The sequence below is a fragment of the Manacus candei genome, unplaced genomic scaffold (genome assembly GCF_025592945.1).
Source record: "Manacus candei isolate 608988 ecotype Guabito, Panama unplaced genomic scaffold, ASM2559294v1 h1tg000348l, whole genome shotgun sequence".
NCBI classification, from domain to species: domain Eukaryota; kingdom Metazoa; phylum Chordata; class Aves; order Passeriformes; family Pipridae; genus Manacus; species Manacus candei.
The window spans coordinates 15219-35363 of NW_026138396.1; the positions used below are offsets into that span (position 1 = coordinate 15219).

Below are 20145 nucleotides of genomic sequence, written 5' to 3' on the forward strand. Positions count from 1 at the left end.
GATTTTTTTTTTCCCCAAAATCTCCGCTTTTCCCCCCAAAAATCCCCTTTTCCCTAAAACCGATATTTTTGGTTTTTCCCGCCCCAAAATCCCCTTTTTTCGGCCCAAACCCCCCCTCGCCCCCCCGGGGCGGTTTTTGGGGTGAATTCGGGGGGTTTCGGGTCCCTTTTCTCACCTCCGGGCTCGCTCATGGCTCGGGGGGGGGGAGGGGGGGGGTCCCTGCGCCCCTCCCCCACTGCCCCCGGCAGGAAAAGGGGGGGGGAGGGGGCGGGAAGTGACGTCACTGTCGCGACAGGGGGGTGACGTCACCGCGGGGGGGTTGGGGGGGAATTTGGGGGGAATTTGGGGGGTTTTGGGGGTCCCTGAGGGGGTTTTAGGTGGGTTTGGGGGATTTTGGGGGGGTTGGGGGCAATTTGGGGGTTTTGAGGGTCCCTGAGGGGGTTTTGGGGGAATTTGGGGGATTTGGGGGGGAATTTGGGGGTCTCTGAGGGGGTTGGGGGGAATTTGGAGGGAATTTGGGGGATTTAGGGGGGAATTTGGGGGGTTTTGGGGGAATTTGGGGGATTTTGGGGGTCCCTGAGGGGGTTTTGGGGGGGATTTAGGGGGGAATTTGGGGGAATTTGGGGGGAATTTGGGGGATTTTGAGGGTCCCTGAGGGGGTTTTGGGGGGTTTTGGGGGAATTTGGGGAGAATTTGGGGGTCTCTGAGGAGGTTTGGGGGAGATTTGGGGGGGTTTGGGGGAATTTGGGGGGGATTAGGGGTCTCTGAGGGGGTTTGGGGGGGAATTTGGGGGAGATTGGGGGGGAATTTGGGGGAAATTTGGGGTGTTTGGGGGGAATTAGGGGGGAATTTGGGGGTCCCTGAGGGGGTTTGGGGGGAATTTGGGGGATTTGGGGGATTTTGAGGGTCCCTGAGGGGGATTTGGGGATCTCTGAGGGGGAACTGGGGGGAATTCGGGGGAAATTTGGGGGAATTCGGGGGGTTTTGAGGGTCCCTGAGGGGGTTTAGGGGGAATTTGGGGGATTTTGGGGGGTCTCTGAGGGGGTTTGAGGAGAATTTGGGGAGATTTGGGGGATTTTGGGGGGAATTTGGGGGATTTTGGGGGGTCCCTGAGGGGGTTGGGGGGAGATTTGAGGGATTTTGGGGGGAATTTGGGGGATTTTGGGGGGATTTTGGGGGATTTTGGGGGAATTTGGGGGAATTCGGGGGGTTTGGGGGGAGATTTTTGGGGTCTCTGAAGGGTTTTGGGGGGGGGTTGGAGGGAATTTGGGGGGGTTTGGGGGGAATTTGGGGGATTTTGGGGGTCCCTGAGGGGGTTTTGGGGGAATTTGGGGGGTTTTGGGGAGATTTGGGGGGGGTTGGGGGGGATTTTTGGGGTCTCTGAAGGGTTTTGGGGGGTCCCTGAGGGGGTTTCGGGGGATTTGGGGGAATTTGGGGGGTCCCCGAAGGAATTTTTGGGGGGTCCCTGAGGGGGTTTGGGAGGAATTTTGGGGGAATTTTGGGGGGATTTTGGGGTTTTTGGGGGGTCCCTGAGGGGGTTTTTGGGGGGTCTCGGGGCGGGGTCGTGTCTTTGAATCATTTCTTTATTCGTTTATTTATAAATGAAATAAAAATTTAAAGATGTAAATGCAATAAATGGAATTGTTTTTTATTCATTTATTAATTTATTTATAAATGAAATAAAAATTGAAAGATGTGAATGCAATAAATGGAATTGTTTTTAATTTATTTCTTTGTTTCTTTATTAATTTATTTATAAATTCAATAAAAAATTAAAGATATGAATAAAATAAACGGAATTTTTTTTTGTTTCTTTATTAATTTATTTATAAACGAAATAAAAATTTAAAGGTACAGACACAAGAAATGGAATTGGTTTTAATTTATTTCTTTATTCATTTATTAATTTATTCACGAATTAAATAAAAAATTAAAGATATAAATGCAATAAATGGAATTGTTTTTATTTCTTTCTTTATTAATTTATTTATAAATGAAATAAAAATGTATTTATACAGACACAATACAGAGAATTGTTTTACATTTATTTCTTTATTAATTTATTAATTTATGTATTAATTTATTTATAAATTAAATAAAAAATTAAAGATATGAATAAAATAAACGGAATTTTTTTTTGTTTCTTTCTTAATTTATTTATAAACGAAATAAAAATTTAAAGGTACAGACACAATAAATGGAATTGGTTTTAATTTATTTCTTTATTCATTTATTAATTTATTCACGAATTAAATAAAAAATTAAAGATATAAATGCAATAAATGGAATTGTTTTTATTCCTTTATTAATTTATTTATAAACGAAATAAAAGTTTAAAGATGTAGACACAATAAATGGAATTGTTTTACATTTATTTCTTAATTAATTTATTAATTTATGTATTAATTTATTTATAAATGAAATAAAAACTTAAAGATATAAATACAATAAATAGAATTTTTTTTTTCTTTATTAATTTATTTATAAATGAAATAAAAGTTTAAAGATGTAGACACAATAAATGGAATTGTTTTTAATTTATTTCTTTATTCATTTATTAATTTATTCACGAATTAAATAAAAAAATAAAGATATAAATGCAAGAAATGGAATTGTTTTAAATTTATTTCTTTGTTCATTTATTAATTTATTGACGAATTAAATAAAAAATTAAAGATATAAATACAATAAATAGAATTGTTTTAAATTTTTTCTTTATTAATTTCTTAATTTATTAATAAAAATTTAAAGGTATAAAACCCACAAATAGATCTGGTTTTAATTTATTTCTTAATTAATTTGTTAATTTATTTATAAATTAAAAAAATTAAAGATATAAATGCAACGAATACAATTGGTTTTAATTTTTTCTTTATTAATTTACTAATTTATAAATTAAATAAAAATTTAATGATACAAATACCAGAAATAGAATCGGGTTTAATTTATTTCTTTATTAATTTATTTCCGAATTAAATAAAAATTTACTTCTATAAATATAAATAGAATTTTTTAATTTATTTCTTTATTAATTTATTAACTTATTTATAAATTAAATAATGACTTGAAGATGTAAATACCACAAATAAAATCGTTTTTAGTTTATTTCTTTATTTCTTTATTAACTTATTTACGAGTTGAATATAAATGTATTTATATAAATATAAAGAGAACTCTTTTTAATTTATTTCTTTATTAATTTATTAATTCATTTATAAATTAAATAAAAACTTAAAGATATAAATACAATAAATAGAATTGGTTTTAATTTATTTCTTAATTAATTTATTAATTTCTTTATAAATTAAAGAAAAATTTAAAGATATAAATACCAGAAATAGAATCATTTTTAATTTATTCCTTTACTAATTTATTAATTCATTTATAAATGAAATAAAAATTTAAAGATATAAATACCAGAAATAAAATTGTTTTTATTTATTTATTATTTCTTTATTAATTTATTTACGAATTAAATAAAAATGTATTTCTATAAATATAAATTTTTATTTATTTCTTTATTAATTTATTAGTTTATTTATAAATTAAATAAAAATTTATCAACATAAATACCAGAAATAGAATTGTTTTTAATTTATTTCTTAATTAATTTATTAATTCATTTATAAATTAAATAAAAATTTATTGATGTAAATACCATAAATAGAATAATTTTTAATTTATTTCTAAATTAAATTAAATTAAATTAAATTAAAATTTATCAATATTGTAAAAAGAATCGTTTTTAATTTATTTCTTTATTAATTTACAAATTAAATAAAAAGAAACTTAATAATCGAATAAATAGGACAATACAATAAATATAATGAAGAAAATGGAATAAATAAAATAATACATAATATAAAATAGATAATAAATAATATAAATATAATAGATGAAGTATTAAATAATATAAGAAATAATATAAGAAAAAATCAATAATAAAAAATAAATGATGTAATAAATAAAATATAGTGAATAAAATAATAAATAGTATAAAATAAATACTATAATAAATATAATAATATAATAAAGAAAATGGAATAAATAAAATAATAAATAATATAAAATATAAAATAATAATATAAATATAATGTAAATGATATAAAATAATATTATAAAAATATAAATATATTAATATAAAATATATTAATATAATTAATAAAATAATTAATTATATAAGAAATAATATAAGAAATAAAATATAAAGTAATAAGCAATATAAAAGAAATAAAATAATAAATAATAAAAATAATTTAAGAAAGAAAATGCAATTAATAAAATAATAAATAATATAAAATTAATAATATAAGAATTAAAATACTATTAATTAAAAAAATAATAAAAATAAATAATATAAGGAATAAAATACAATTAATAAAATAATAAATAATATAAATATAATAATATAAGAAATAAAATACAATTAATAAAATAATAAAGAATATAAAATAAATAATACAATAAATAAAATACAATTAATAAAATAATAATTAATAAAATAAATAAGAAAAAATATAAATAAAGTAACACGATTAATAAAATAATAAATAATATAAAATAAATAATATGACAAATAAAATATAAATAAAGTAAAAAGTAATAGAAAATAAATAAAATAATAAATAATACAAATAAATAATATAAGAAATAAAATACAATTAATAAAATAATAAAAAAATAAAATATAAATAACGTAATAAATAAAATAAAATAAATAATATAATAAATAATAAAAATAAGTAATATAAGAAATAAAACACGATTAATAAAATAATAAATAATATGAAATAAATAATATAAGAAGTAAAATATAATTAATAAAATAATAATTAATAAAATAAATAAGAAATGAAATATAAATAAAGTAATAAGTAATATAAAATAAATAAAATAATAAACAATAAAAATGAATAATATAATAAATAAAACACAATAATAAAATAATAAATAGTATAAATATAATAATATAATAAATAAAATACGATTAATAAAATAATAAATAATTTAAAATAAATAATATAAAAAATAAAATATAAATAAAGTAAAAACTAATATATAATATAAGTAATATAATAAAATTAAAAGAATAAATAATATAAAATAAGTTATATAAAAAATAAGCCAATAACTAAAATCTAATAAATAAAATAATGAATGAAAATAAACTTTTCTAACGCTTGGGACTCAAACCCGGAGTGGAGAAATAATTAAATATAAAACTTTATTAATGGTCGCAAAAATAACCCAGAAAGGGCAAAAAACTTCGACAGACGCCAAGAACAAACTCAGGGAAATAAACTTAAAATTGAATTAATTTTTATTGAATTTAACCCAGAAAAAAATCACAGAATTACTAAAATTAATTAAAATATTAAACATTAATAAAAATAGTAAACATTAATAAAAATAGTAAACATTAATAAAAATTTAAACAGTAATAAAAATATTACACATTAATAAAGTAATAAATATCAATAAAAATATTAAATAAAAACGGCTTTAATGGAGTTAAAAATCGAGAGTAAAGTGGCAGGAATTTAATTAAAATAATAAATATATTTTAGATTTTAAGTCTTTATTTATTTACACATAAAATGTTCAAATTATATTTTTTTTAATAGAACTAAAAATTATGGGAAATAATGATAACAAGGAATAAGAAAATAAAATAAAATAAAATAAAAATATAATAATAATTAATAAATGGTGAATAAAACTCAAATAAAATTAAAACTTATTAAAATTAAAAATTAAAATTAAAAATTAAAATTAAAAATAAAAATTAAAAATCTGATTAAAAATTAAAATTAAAAATCTGATTAGAAATTAAAATTAAAATTTCAAATTAAAAACATGATTGAAAATTAAAATTAAAATATGATTAAAAATTAAAATTAAAAATCTGATTGAAAATTAAAATTAAAAATTAAAATTAAAAATCTGATTAAAAATTAAAATGAAAAATTAAAATTAAAAATCGGATTAAAAACTGTCCCAGGTTGTCGAAGTCGGGGATTTAATGAGAGAAAAATTAATTGGAATTAATAAATTTTTACGAAATCAATTAACTGGAAGTAAAATCCGAATAAAGTAAAAATTAATTGGAATTAATAAATTTAAGCGAAATTGGATTAAAATTCGATTAATTGGAAGTAAAATCCAAATAAATTAAAAGTCGGAAAAGGAGGAATTAATGAAAATAAAGGGGAGGGAAAAGAGAATTTAAAACAATCATTAAAAATAAGAATTTTTTAAAAATAAATTAATAATAATAAGTTAATAATTAATAAATTAATAATTAATTTAAAATCTGATCAATAATATGAGTAAAATTCGCAATTAAGAATTATTTCAAATAGTACTTTAAAATCTCAATTAAAAATAAGGATTGAAATCGTTGTAAAAATAAATTAATTATAATCAATTAAATTAATAATTAATAAATTAATAATCAATTTAAAGTCTGATCAATAATATGAGTAAAAGGACTTAAAAATCTCAAAAATAATTTTTAAAATCGTAATAAAAATAAATTCTTAATAATAAATAATTTAAATTTAAATTGTAAAATTTAAATTATAAAATAATAAAATAATTTAATATCATTAAAATTAATAATTACAAATAATTTAAAATAGTAATAAAAAATTTCAATTAAAAATTATTAAAAATAACAATAAAGATAAATTAGTAAGAAATTAATAATTTAAAATATAAGTAATAATATAATTAAAATTTATAATTAAAACCAATTTAAATTAGTAATTAAAAAATCTCAATTAAAAATCAGGATTAAAAGTCAGAATAAAAAATAAATTAATCATAAATAATTAATTTAAATTGTAATCAATGAGTAAAATTCATCATTAAAACCAATTTTAAATAGTAATTTAAAATCTCAATTAAAAATAAGAATTAAAAACCATAATAAAAATTAATTTAATAATAAATAATTAATTTAAAGTATAATCAGTGAGTAAAATTCATAATTAAAACCAAGTTTAAATAATAATTTAAAATCTCAATTAAAAATAAGGATTAAAAATCATAATAAAAAATAATAATAATTAATTTAAAATATAACCAGTAATATAATTAAAGTTTATAATGAAAAACAATTCATTATACATAAAACCGATAAAATAAAATAAATTAAATAAAAGTCAATATAAATGAAACAAATAAAATGAAATATAAATACATAAAATTCAATATAAATAAAATAAAATAAAATAAAATAAAACAAAATACGACTATAAATAAATAAATTTCAATATAAATAAAACCAATAAAATAAAATGTAAATCCAGAAAATTCAATATAAATTAAATAAAATAAAATACAACTATAAATAAATAAAATTCAATATAATAAAAACAAAATATAAATAAATAAAATTCAATATAAATAAATAAAATAAAACATAACTTTAAAAAATAAATTTCAATGTAAATAAAACCAATAAAATAAAGTATAACTATAAAAAAAATAAATTTCAAGGTAAATAAAACCATTAAAATAAAATATAAATCCAAAAAATTCAATATAAATAAAATAAAGTAAATTAAAATACAACTATAAATAAATAAAGTTCAATATACATAAAATAAATAAAATAAAATATGACTTTAAATAAATAAAATTAAAAATAAATAAAACTAAGTAATAAAACATAATATATAAAATTCAATATAAATAAAACCAATAAAATAAAATATAAATCCATAACATTCTATATAAATAAAATAAATTAAATTAAAATAAAATGAAATAAAATAAAGTAAAATGAAATGAAATAAAATAAAACACAACCCTAAATAAATAAACTTCAATATAAAGCAATTAAATTAATAAAACCCGATTAAAATTAAATAAAATCAAATATTACTTTAAATATGTAAAATTAAAAATAAATAAAACTAAGTAATAAAACACAATATATAAAATTGAATATAAATTAAACAAATAAAATATAATTCCGTAAAATTCTATATAAATAAAATAAATTAAATTAAAGTAAAATGAAATAAAATAAAATAAAATGAAATAAAATAAAATAAAATAAAATAAAATAAAATGAAATGAAATGAAATAAAATAAAATAAAATAAAATAAAATGAAATAAAATAAAATAAAATAAAATAAAATAAAATAAAATAAAATAAAATAAAATGAAATAAAATAAAATACAACCCTAAATAAATTAAATAAACTTCAATATAAAGCAATTAAATTAATAAAACCCGATTAAAACTAAATAAAATCAAATATTACTTTAAATATGTAAAATTAAAAATAAATAAAACTAACTAATAAAACACAATATATAAAATTGAATATAAATCAAACAAATAAAATATAATTCCATAAAATTCTATATAAATAAAATAAATTAAATTAAAATAAAATGAAATAAAATGAAATAAAATAAAATAAAATAAAATAAAATACAATAAAATAAAATAAAATAAAATAAAATAAAATAAAATACAACCCTAAATAAACAAACTTCAATATAAAGCAATTAAATTAATAAAACCCGATTAAAATAAAACAAAATTAAATTAAATTAAAAATGACGAAGCTCCTCGGGACGAAAAGTCCCCGAAAGGGGCCGAACTGACCCAAATCGGCCCCTTTTCCGCCCATTTTCTGGACCAGGCCCCGCCCCCTTTTCGGGCCCAAACCCCGCCCCTTTTGGGACTTCCCCCAACCCACCCGAGAGTCCCGAAAAGGCCTTTTTTTGGCCCAGAACTGTTTCGCTCTCGGGGTTTTCGCGGCAGCTGCAGCTTTCGGGGCCCCTCCCCCTCCCCCCCGCGGGGATTTCGGGGCCGAAAGTCGAGATTTGGGGCAAAAAAAAGAGTGGCAGGTTGAGATTTTGTCGGAATTGGGTCTTCGGTCCCGACCTGGGGCTGGATCGGCCCCAAATCCCGACATTTGGCCCCAAATCCCGACCTTTGGCCCCAAATCCCGACCTCTGGTCCCAATTCCCGACCTTTGGCCCCAATTCCCGACCTTCGGCCCCAAATCCCGACTCTTGCCCCAAATCTGGAATGTTTTGGCCCCTGAGCTCGACTTTGGCCCCCAAATGTCGATCACTGACCCCAAATCTCAACCGTTCACCCCAAATTTCAACCACTGATCCCAAATTTTGACCACTGACCCCAAATTTTGACCACTGACCCCAAATTTTGACAGCTGACCCCAAATCTCGACCATTGACCCCAAATCTTGACCATTTACTCTAAATCTTGACCATTGACCCCAAATCTAAACCGTCCACCCCAAATTTCAACCACTGACCCCAAATTTAAGCCACTGACCCCAAATTTTGACCACTGACCCCAAATTTTGACCACTGACCCCAAATCTCAACCATTGACCCCAAATCTCAACCATTGACCCCAAATCTCTGCCCTCTGCCCGAAATCTCGACCCTTTCCCAAAAGCCTTGGGCAGTGCCGGGTTTGGGTCAACGGGTTGGTCAATAGTTGAGGTTTGGGGTCAATGCTGGGGAATTAAGGTCGATGGTCGAGATTTGGGGTCAACAGTTGAGATTTGGGAACATTGGTTGAGATTTGGGGTCAACAGTTGAGATTTGGGGTCAACGGTTGAGAATTGGGGTCAACAGTTGAGATTTGGGGTCAACAGTTGAGATTTGGGGTCAAAGTTTGAAATTTGGGGTCAACGGTTGAGATTTGGGGTCAACGGCTGAGATTTGGGGTCAACAGTTGAGATTTGGGGTCAACGGTTGAGAATTGGGGTCAACAGTTGAGATTTGGGAAAACTGGTTGAGATTTGGGGTCAAGGGTTGAGATTTGGGGTCAACAGTTGAGATTTGGGGTCAAAGTTTGAAATTTGGGGTCAACGGTTGAGATTTGGGGTCAACGGTTGAGATTTGGGGTCAATGGTTGAGATTTGGGGTCAACGGTTGAGATTTGGGGTCAACAGTTGAGATTTGGGAACACTGGTTGAGAATTGGGGCCAACGGTTGACCTCAAGGCCCCGGGGGAGTCCCTGTGGCTCCTCTGCCGCGCCTCCTGCTTCACCTTCGCCGACTGCACCATGAACTGGGTGCGCCAGAGCCCCGGGAAGGGGCTGGAGTGGGTCGGAAGTATCCACAAGGAAGGCTGGACCTACTACGCGCCGTCGGTGCGGGGCCGGTTCACCATCACCAGGGACAACGGGCAGAGCTCGGTGACGCTGCAGATGAACAACCTCAGGGAGGAGGATTCCAACACCTATTTCTGCGCCAGCAGCGCTCGTGCTCATGGTTATGGTGCCTATGGTATCGACGCCCTTGGCGGGGTCCCCAAACCCCAGACCCTCCCCCCAAACCTCCACCCTTCTCACCCAGCTCTGGGTCGTTGGTCCCCACCTTGGGCTGGTTTTGCCCCAATTCTCAACCTTTGGCCCCAAACGTCAACCATTGACCTGAATCGGTTGAGATTTCGGGGTCAACGGTTGAGATTTTGGGGCCAACAGTTGACATTTGTGGTCAACGGTGGAGTTTTGGGTCAATGGTTGCGATTTGGGGTCAAGGGTTGAGATTTGGGTTCCACGGTTGAGGTTTGGGGTCAGTTGTTCAGATTTGGGGTCAAGGGTTGAGATTTGGGTCAATGGTCAAGATTTTGGGTCAATGGTTCTGATCCGGGTCCAAAGAGTGGAGGTTTGGGGGGAGGGTCTGGGCTTTGGGGACAGGTGAGGGCCCCGCCAAGGGGGTCGATACCATCGCCATTATTCGAACCACCAACAGCATTTCTGGCGCAGAAATAGGTGTTGGAATCCTCCCCCCTGAGGTTGTTCATCTGCAGCGTCACCGAGCTCTGCCCGTTGTCCCTGGCCATGGTGAACCGGCCCTGCACCGACGGCGCGTAGCTGGTGGTACCACCGTTGCTGTTGATACTGGCAACGAATTCCAGCCCCTTCCCGGGGCTCTGGCGCACCCAGTACATGGTGTAGTCCCCGAAGGTGAAGCCGGAGGTTGTGCAGAGGAGCCGCAGGGACTCCCCCGGGGCCTTGAGGTCACCCCCGGACTCCACCAGGGTCACGGCCCTCCGGCTTCACCTTCAGTGACTACGGCATGCAGTGGGTGCGCCAGAGCCCCGGGAAGGGGCTGGAGTGGGTCGCTGGGATCACCAACACTGGTGGTGGCACCTGGTACGCGCCATCGGTGAAGGGCCGGTTCACCATCACCAGGGACAACGGGCAGAGCTCGGTGACGCTGCAGATGAACAACCTCAGGGAGGAGGATTCCAACACCTATTTCTGCGCCAAAAGTGCTGATGGTGGTTATAGTTTTGCTGATGGTTGTACCAACCCTCCTGGTGAGGTCCCCACCTGTCCCCAAACCCCAGACCCTCCCCCCAAACCTCCACCCTTCACACCCAGCTCTCGGTCGTTGGTCCCCACCTTGGGCTGGTTTTGCCCCCAATCTCAACCTTTGGCCCCAAACCCCAACTCTTCGGACCCAGTTCTCGGTTGTCGACCCCACTTCTCAACCATTGTTGTCAAATCTCAACCACCAACCCCAAATCTCTGCCCCCTGCCCCAAATCCTGACCCTTTCCCAAAAGCCTTGGACAGTGCTGGGTTTGGGCCAATCAGGTGGGTCAATGGTTGAGGTTCGGGGTCAGTGTTTGGGAATTGGGGTCGATGGTTGAGGTTTGGGGTCAATGGTTGTGATTTGGGTCAAAAGGTGGAGATTTGGGGGGAGAGTCTGGGGTTTAGGGACAGGTGGGGACCCCAACAAGGGCATCGATACCATTGGCACCACCAGCACCACCAGCATTGTAACGTTTGGCGCAGAAATAGGTGGCGGAATCCTCCCCCCTGAGGTTGTTCATCTGCAGCGTCACCGAGCTCTGCCCGTTGTCCCTGGCCATGGTGAACCGGCCCTTCACCGACGGCGCGTAGTAGGTGCTGCCACCATTGCTGTTGATCCCAGCAACATATTCCAGCCCCTTCCCGGGGCTCTGGCGCACCCACTGCATCCCATAACTGCTGAAGGTGAAGCCGGAGGTTGTGCAGAGGAGCCGCAGGGACTCCCCCGGGGCCTTGAGGTCACCCCCGGACTCCACCAGGGTCATGACGGGTGGAGAAAAGGGAATATTGGGGTGAACCGGGGGATGAAGACCCTCCTGCGAGGGCTGGAACCTTCCCAGTGACTGGTTCTGTCCCAAAACTCAACTGGTTTAACGTCAAGTGTCCACCATCGGCCCCAAACCTCAATCTCAGTGCCCGAAATTATTCAAAAGGTCAAGGTTGAGGTCAGTGGTTGAGATTTGGGTCAACGGTTGAATTTGAGGGTCAACGGTTGCGTTTTGGGTCAGTGGCTGAGATTTGGGTCAATAGTGGAGTTTGGGATCAACGGTCAAGATTTGGGGTCAGTGGTTCGGATTTGGGGTCATTGGTCAAGATTTGGGGACGCTGCCAAGGACATCGATACCTTTCGCACCAGCCCAACCAGTACCAGCACTTCTGGCGCAGAAATAGGTGTTGGAATCCTCCTCCCTGAGGTTGTTCATCTGCAGCGTCACCGAGCTCTGCCCGTTGTCCCTGGTGATGGTGAACCGGCCCTGCACCGACGGCGCGTATCTGGTGGTACCACCACTGTTGCTGATCCCAGCAACGAATTCCAGCCCCTTCCCGGGGCTCTGGTGCACCCAGAACATGGGGTAGTTGGCGAAGGTGAAGCCGGAGGCGCGGCAGAGGAGCTGCAGGGACTCCCCCGGGGCCTTGAGGTCACCCCCGGACTCCACCAGGGCCACAGCCCTCCGGCTTCACCTTCAGCAACCACGGGATGCAGTGGGTGCGCCAGAGCCCCGGGAAGGGGTTGGAAAACGTTGCTGGGATCAACAGCAATGGTGGTTGGACCGGCTACGCGCTGTCGGTGCAGGGCCGGTTCACCATCACCAGGGACAACGGGCAGAGCTCGGTGACGCTGCAGATGAACAACCTCAGGGAGGAGGATTCCAACACCTATTTCTGCACCAAAAGTGCTGATGCTGGTGCTGCTGGTGCTACTGGTATCGACGCCCTTGTTGGGGCCCCCACCTGTCCCCAAAGCCGAGACCCTCCTCCCAAACCTCCACCCTTCACACCCAGCTCTCGGTCGTTGGTCCCAACCTTGGGCTGGTTGTGCCCCAATTCTCAACTATTGACCCCAAATCCCTAACTATTGACCCCAAATCTTTACCCTCTGCCCCAAATCTTGACCCTTTGCCACAAGCCATGGACAACGTTCCTTTTGGGCCAACAGGTTTGGTCAGTGGCTGCAGTTTGAGTCAAGGGTTGAGATTTGGGGTCAACAGTAAAGATTTGGGGTCAACAGCTGAGGTTTCAGGTCAGTGGTTGAGGTTTGGGGTTAATGGTCAAGAGTTTGGGTCGATGGTTTATATTTGGTCTCAGTGGTTGAGATTTTGGGTCAGTGGTTCTGATTCAGGTCAACGGTTGAGATTTGGGACAAGAAGTTGTGATTTGTGGAAAACCAGTCCAAACTCAGGACCAACGACCGAGAGCTGGGTGAGAAGGGTGGAGGTTTGGGGGGAGGGTCTGGGGTTTGGGGACAGGTGGGGACCCCGTCAAGGGGGTCGATACCATAGGCATCACCAGCACCACCCCAACCAGCACGTTTGGCGCAGAAATAGGTGTTGGAATCCTCCTCCCTCAGGTTGTTCATCTGCAGCGTCACTGAGCTCTGCCCGTTGTCCCTGGCCATGGTGAACCGGCCCTTCACCGACGGCGCGTAGGCGGTGGTACCACCAGCATCGATCCCAGCGACCCACTCCAGCCCCTTCCCGGGGCTCTGGCGCACCCACTGCATGGCGTAGCTGCTGAAGGTGAAGCCGGAGGCGCGGCAGAGGAGCCGCAGGGACTCCCCCGGGGCCTTGAGGTCACCCCCGGACTCCACCAGGGTCACGGCCGCCCGCAGCCCTGCGGGGGGAGAAAAGGGAATATCGGGGTGAGTTCGGGGGGTCAAGACCCACCTGGGAGGGTCGGGAACATGGTGGAGATTTGGGGGTGACCTCAAGGCCCCGGGGGAGTCCCTGCGGCTCCTCTGCCGCGCCTCCGGCTTCACCTTTGCCAACTACTGAATGTTCTGGGTGCACCAGAGCCCCGGGAAGGGGCTGGAATACGTTACTGGGATCCACAGCAATGCTGGTTGGACCGGTTACGCGCCGTCGGTGCGGGGCCGGTTCACCATCGCCAGGGACAACGGGCAGAGCTCGGTGACGCTGCAGATGAACAACCTCAGGGAGGAGGATTCCAACACCTATTTCTGCGCCAGAAATGCTTATACTGGTGCTGGTTGGAGTGCTGTTGGTGGTATCGACGCCCTTGGCGAGGTCTTCACCTGACCCCAAACCCCAGACCCTCCCCCCAAACCTCCACCCTTCACACCCAGCTCTCGGTCGTTGGTCCCGGCCTTGGGCTGGTTTTGCCCCAGTTCTCAATGTTTGGCCCCAAATATCAACCCTTGACCCAACCCATTGGCCCAAACCCAGCACTGCTCCAGGTTTTTGGGAAAGGGTCGAGATTTGGGGCAGAGGGCAAAGATTTGGGGTCAAGGGTTGAGATTTGGGTCAACAGTTGGGATTTTGGGTCAACAGCTGAGACTTGGAGTCAATGGTCAATATTTGGGTCGTTGGGCAAGATGTGGGGTCAATGATTGAGATTTGGGGTCAGTGGTTGAGATTTGGGTCAATGGTGGAGTTTGGGGTCAACGGTCAAGATTTGGGGTCAATGGTTCAGATTTGGAGTCATTGGCCAAGATTTGGGGATGTCGCCAAGGGCGTCGATACCTTCAGCAGCACTCCAACCAGCACCAGCAGCTTTGGCACAGAAATAGGTGTTGGAATCCTCCCCCCTGAGGTTGTTCATCTGCAGCGTCACCGAGCTCTGCCCGTTGTCCCTGGTGATGGTGAACCGGCCCCGCACCGACGGCGCGTAGATGGTGCTACCACTGCTGCTGATCCCAGCGACCCATTCCAGCCCCTTCCCGGGGCTCTGGCGCACCCAGTACATGGGGTAGTTGGCGAAGGTGAAGCCGGAGGCGCGGCAGAGGAGCCACAGGGACTCCCCTGGGGCCTTGAGGTCACCCCCGGAATCCACCAGGGTCACGGCCCTCCGGCTTCACATTTGGAAGCTACCCCATGTACTGGGTGCGCCAGAGCCCCGGGAAGGGGCTGGAATGGGTCGCTGGGATCAACAATGCTGGTGGTTACACCGAGTACGCGCCGTCGGTGCAGGGCCGGTTCACCATCACCAGGGACAACGGGCAGAGCTCGGTGACGCTGCAGATGAACAACCTCAGGGAGGAGGATTCCAACACCTATTTCTGTGCCAAACATTTCAATGGTGGAAATGCTGATTCTGCTCATGTTACCGACCTCCTTGACCCAACCCATTGGCCCAAACCCAGCAGTGCCCAAGAATCCTTTGAAAGGGTCGAGATTTGGGGTAGGGGGTAGAGATTTGGGGTCAATGGTGGAGGGTTGGGGCCAACAGTTGAGATTGGGGTCAACGACTGAGACCTGGAGTGAGTGGTCAAGATTTGGGTCATTGATCACGATTTGGGGTCAGTGATTGAGATTTGGCGTCAAGGGTTGACTTTTGGGTCAGTGGCTGAGATTTGGGTCAATGGTGGAGTTTGGGATCAACGGTCAAGATTTGGGGTCAATGGTTCGGATTTGGGGTCATTGGTCAAGATTTGGGGACGCTGCCAAGGGCGTTGATACCTTCAGCAGCACTCCAACCAGGAACAGCATGTTTGGCGCAGAAATAGGTGTTGGAATCCTCCTCCCTGAGGTTGTTCATCTGCAGCGTCACCGAGCTCTGCCCGTTGTCCCTGGTGATGGTGAACCGGCCCTGCACCGACGGCGCGTATCTGGTGGTACCACCAGTGCTGCTGATACTGGCAACGAATTCCAGCCCCTTCCCGGGGCTCTGGCGCATCCAGCCCATTCCATAGTTGGCGAAGGTGAAGCCGGAGGCGCGGCAGAGGAGCCGCAGGGGCTCCCCCGGGGCCTTGAGGTCACCCCTGGACTCCACCAGGGTCACGGCCCTCCGGCTTCACATTTGGAAGCTACCCCATGTACTGGGTGCGCCAGAGCCCCGGGAAGGGGTTGGAATGGGTCGCTGGGATCAACAATGCTGGTGGTTACACCGAGTACGCGCCGTCGGTGCAGGGCCGGTTCACCATCACCAGGGACAACGGGCAGAGCTCGGTGACGCTGCAGATGAACAACCTCAGGGAGGAGGATTCCAACACCTATTTCTGCGCCAAACGTGCTGGTGCTGCTGGTTATGGTCCTGAAGGTATCGACGCCCTTGGCGGCATCCCCAAATCTTGACCAATGACTCAGAATCTGAACCATTGACCCCAAATCTTGACCGTTGACCCCAAACTCCACCATTGACCCAAATCTCAACCATTGACCCAAAACGCAACCGTTGACCTCAAATCTCAGTCATTGACGCCAAACGTGCTAATGCTGGCGGTGCTGGTGATGCTTATGGTATCGACGCATTTGGTGGGGTCCCCACCTGTCCTGAATCTGAACCATTGACCCAAAATCTCAACCACTGAGGCCAAATAAAAACCGTTGACCCAAACTCTTGACCATTAACCCCAAATCTCAACCGTTGACTCAAACTGCAGCCACTGACCAAACCTGCTGGCCCAACAGGAACGTTGTCCAAGGCTTGTGGCAAAGGGTCGAGATTTGGGGCAGAGGGCAGAGATTTGGGGTCAATGGTGGAGGGTTGGGGCCAACAGTTGAGATTTGGGTCAATGGCTGAGATTTGGAGTCAGTGGTCAAGATTTGGGTCATTGATCAGGATTTGGGGTCAACGATTGAGATTTGGGGTCAAGGGTTGACTTTTGGGTCAGTGGTTGACTTTGGGGTCCAGGGTCAAGATTTGGGTTCAATGCTTGAGATTTGGGGTCATTGGTCAAGATTTGGGGATGTCGCCAAGGGCATCGATACCTTCAGGACCATAACCAGCAGCACCAGCATTTCTGGCGCAGAAATAGGTGTTGGAATCCTCCTCCCTGAGGTTGTTCATCTGCAGCGTCACCGAGCTCTGCCCGTTGTCCCTGGTGATGGTGAACCGGCCCCGCACCGACGGCGCGTAGGCGATGTCACCACCGATGCCGATCCCAGCCACGAATTCCAGCCCCTTCCCGGGGCTCTGGCGCACCCAGGACATGGTGTAGTCCCCGAAGGTGAAGCCGGAGGCGCGGCAGAGGAGCCGCAGGGACTCCCCCGGGGCCTTGAGGTCACCCCCGGACTCCACCAGGGTCACGGCCGCCCGCAGCCCTGCGGGGGGAGAAACGGGAATATTGGGATGAGCCGGGGGGTCAAGACCCAGCTGAGAGGGTCCAAATCTAAATCTTCTTACCCCAAAATATGCAAAAGGTCAAGGATGGTGTCAGTGGTTGAGATTTGGGGTCAACGGTTGAGATTTGGGGTCAACGGTTGAGATTTGGGGTCAACGTTTGAGTTTTGGGGTCAACAGGTGAGATTTGGGGTCAATGGTTGAGATTTGGGGTCAACAGTTGAGATTTGGGGTCATGGGTTGAGTTCTGGGGTCACCGGTTGAGAGTTGGGGTCAATGACTGAGAGTTGGGGTCATGGGTTGAGATTTGGGGTCAACGGTCGAGATTTGGGGTCAACGGTCGAGATTTGGGGTCATGGGTTGAGATTTGGGGTCAACGGCTGAGAGTTGAGGTCAATGGTTGAGAGTTGGGGTCAATGGCGGAGATTTGGGGTCAACGGTCGAGATTTGGGGTCAACGGTTGAGATTTGGGGTCAACGGTCGAGATTTGGGGTCAATGGTTGAGATTTGGGGTCAACGGTTGAGATTTGGGGTCAACAGTTGAGATTTGGGGTCATGGGTTGAGTTTTGGGGTCACCGGTTGAGAGTTGGGGGCAATGGCTGAGAGTTGGGGTCATGGGTTGAGATTTGGGGTCAACGGTCGAGATTTGGGGTCAACGGTCGAGATTTGGGGTCATGGGTTGAGATTTGGGGTCAACGGCTGAGAGTTGAGGTCAATGGTTGAGAGTTGGGGTCAATGGTGGAGATTTGGGGTCAACGGTTGAGATTTGGGGCCAACGGTTGTGTTTTGGGTCAACACTTCACCTTTGGGGTCTGTTTTTCGGGTCTGAGGTTCCCCCACCTTTGGGGAGGGTTTTGGCAAAACAAACCCAGATTTTCAGGGGTTCGTTCTGTTGAAAAACGGCATTTTTTTGGGGGGGGCTCTCTTGTGTCGTTTCCGGCCATTTTTGGGGCCATTCCCTCATTTTCCCGCCATTTCCTCAGGCAATTCCCTCATTTATTCCCATTCCATGAAGCAATTCCCTCATTTATCCCCTTTTTCTCAGGTGATTCCCTCATTTCCCGCCGTTTTCTGAGGGAATTCCTTCATTTTTTTGCCATTTTCTGAGGCACTTCCTTGATTTTCCACCATTTCCTGAGGAGATTCCCTCATTTATCCCAATTTTCTGAGGGAATTCCCTCATTTCCTGACATTTTCTAAGGTAATTCCCACTTTTCCCGCCATTTTCTGAGGGAATTCCCGCCATTTCCTGAGGTGATTCCCTCATTTCCCTCCATTTTCTGAGGGAATTCCTTAATTTTTTCGCCATTTTCTGAGGCACTTCCTTGATTTTTCACCATTTCCAGAGGAGATTCCCTCATTTATCCCAATTTTCTGAGAAAATTCCCTCATTTATACCCATTTTCTGAGGGACTTCCCTCATTTTCCACCATTTTCTGAGGCACTTCCCGCCATTTTCTGAGGGAATTCCCACCATTTTCTGAGGCAATTCCCTCATTTCCCGCCATTTTCTGAGGGAATTCCTTGATTTTCAACCATTTTCTGAGGCGATTCCCACTTTTCCTGCCATTTCCTGAGGGAATTCCCACTTTTCCTGACATTTCCTGAGGGAATTCCTTCATTTTCCGCCATTTTCTGAGGCACTTCCTTGATTTCCCACCATTTTCTGAGGCAATTCCCTCATTTCCCGCCATTTCCTGAGGTGATTCCCTCATTTCCCTCCATTTTCTAAGGTAATTCCCACTTTCCCCGCCATTTTCTGAGGCAATTCCCGCCATTTCCTGAGGGACTTCCCTCATTTCCCTCCATTTTGTGAGGGAATTCCTTCATTTTCCACCATTTTCTGAGACAATTCCTTCATTTCCCGCCATTTCCTGAGGCAATTCCTGCCATTTTCTGAGGGAATTCCCACTTTTCCTGACATTTTCTGAGGGAATTTCCTCTTTTGCCGCCATTTTGTGAGGGAATTCCTTCATTTTCCGCCATTTTCTGAGGCACTTCCTTGATTTCCCACCATTTCCTGAGGGAATTCCCTCATTTCTCACCATTTCCTGAGGCGATTCCCTCATTTCCCGCCATTTTCTCAGGCAATTCCCACTTTTCCCTCCATTTTCTGAGGGAATTCCCACCATTTCCTGATGAAATTCCCTCGTTTCCCGCCATTTTCTAAGGTAATTCCCACTTTTCCCGCCATTTCCCGCGGGAATTCCCGCCCTTTCCCCCTGGAATTCCCTCATTCCCGACTCCTTTCCCCACGAAATTCCCCCCAAATCCCCCTTTTCGTTCCCCAAATCCCGTTTTTTACCCCCCAAAAAAATCCCAATTTTTCCCCCCAAAATCCTGGTTTTTTCCCCCAAAATTGCGCCCCCTGGTGGCTCCTCCCGGGAGCCAAAATCAATTAATTAATTAATTAATTAATAAATCTTTAATAATTCGGGGTCATTAATTAATTCCCCAACTAATTAACGATTAACCGTGGAGACTACAATTAATAAAATTAATCAATTAATTAATCAATTTAAATAATTGATTGTGGATTAATAGCCCAGTGCAATTAATTAATTAATTAATCAGTGTCATGAATTGATTAGGGACAAATAATTGGGGCCATCCAGAGACCACAATTATTTAATTAGGGGTAATTAATTAATCAGAGTTTGGAATTAAATTAATTTAATTACTTAATTAATTATTCCTGGGTAATTAATTAATTCAACATAAAAAGGCCTCTGCAGAACTTCTATTTAATTAATTAATTGACCCCAGAGTCGTCATTAATTGACCAGGGGGGCCACGGAG

At 39.8% G+C, this 20145-nt stretch overlaps 1 protein-coding gene and 8 gene segments (V, D, J or C); 2 read left to right on the forward strand and 7 right to left on the reverse strand.

The window, feature by feature from the left end:
- The first annotated feature begins 9530 nt into the window (after positions 1-9530).
- Positions 9531-10551, forward strand: LOC127465248 (immunoglobulin alpha-2 heavy chain-like). Its single transcript, XM_051775736.1, has 2 exons — positions 9531-9573; positions 9980-10551. Exons 1-2 carry the CDS (start codon positions 9531-9533, stop codon positions 10549-10551), a joined length of 615 nt encoding a protein of 204 aa, XP_051631696.1.
- Positions 10552-10619: 68 nt separating this feature from the next.
- On the reverse strand, positions 10620-11066 carry LOC127465250 (immunoglobulin heavy variable 3-64D-like; the record flags this gene model as incomplete). The annotated part of the segment is given in 1 exon segment: positions 10620-11066. A coding segment is annotated over 1 exon segment (447 nt), but the record flags the coding sequence as incomplete, so codon positions are not given.
- A 662-nt stretch (positions 11067-11728) lies between these two features.
- Positions 11729-12091, reverse strand: LOC127465251 (immunoglobulin heavy variable 3-64D-like). The segment is given in 1 exon segment: positions 11729-12091. A coding segment is annotated over 1 exon segment (363 nt).
- Positions 12092-12415: 324 nt separating this feature from the next.
- LOC127465252 (immunoglobulin heavy variable 3-23-like) lies at positions 12416-12781 on the reverse strand (the record flags this gene model as incomplete). The annotated part of the segment is given in 1 exon segment: positions 12416-12781. A coding segment is annotated over 1 exon segment (366 nt), but the record flags the coding sequence as incomplete, so codon positions are not given.
- Positions 12782-12783: 2 nt separating this feature from the next.
- On the forward strand, positions 12784-13179 carry LOC127465253 (immunoglobulin heavy variable 3-20-like; the record flags this gene model as incomplete). The annotated part of the segment is given in 1 exon segment: positions 12784-13179. A coding segment is annotated over 1 exon segment (396 nt), but the record flags the coding sequence as incomplete, so codon positions are not given.
- A 249-nt stretch (positions 13180-13428) lies between these two features.
- On the reverse strand, positions 13429-14208 carry LOC127465254 (immunoglobulin heavy variable 3-23-like). The segment is given in 2 exon segments: positions 13429-13990; positions 14180-14208. Coding segments are annotated over 2 exon segments (591 nt in total).
- A 536-nt stretch (positions 14209-14744) lies between these two features.
- Positions 14745-15412, reverse strand: LOC127465255 (Ig heavy chain V region 914-like). The segment is given in 2 exon segments: positions 14745-15135; positions 15243-15412. Coding segments are annotated over 2 exon segments (561 nt in total).
- A 295-nt stretch (positions 15413-15707) lies between these two features.
- Positions 15708-16420, reverse strand: LOC127465256 (Ig heavy chain V region J539-like). The segment is given in 2 exon segments: positions 15708-16074; positions 16182-16420. Coding segments are annotated over 2 exon segments (606 nt in total).
- A 538-nt stretch (positions 16421-16958) lies between these two features.
- On the reverse strand, positions 16959-18968 carry LOC127465257 (Ig heavy chain V region 3-like). The segment is given in 2 exon segments: positions 16959-17400; positions 18745-18968. Coding segments are annotated over 2 exon segments (666 nt in total).
- Positions 18969-20145: the final 1177 nt, after the last annotated feature.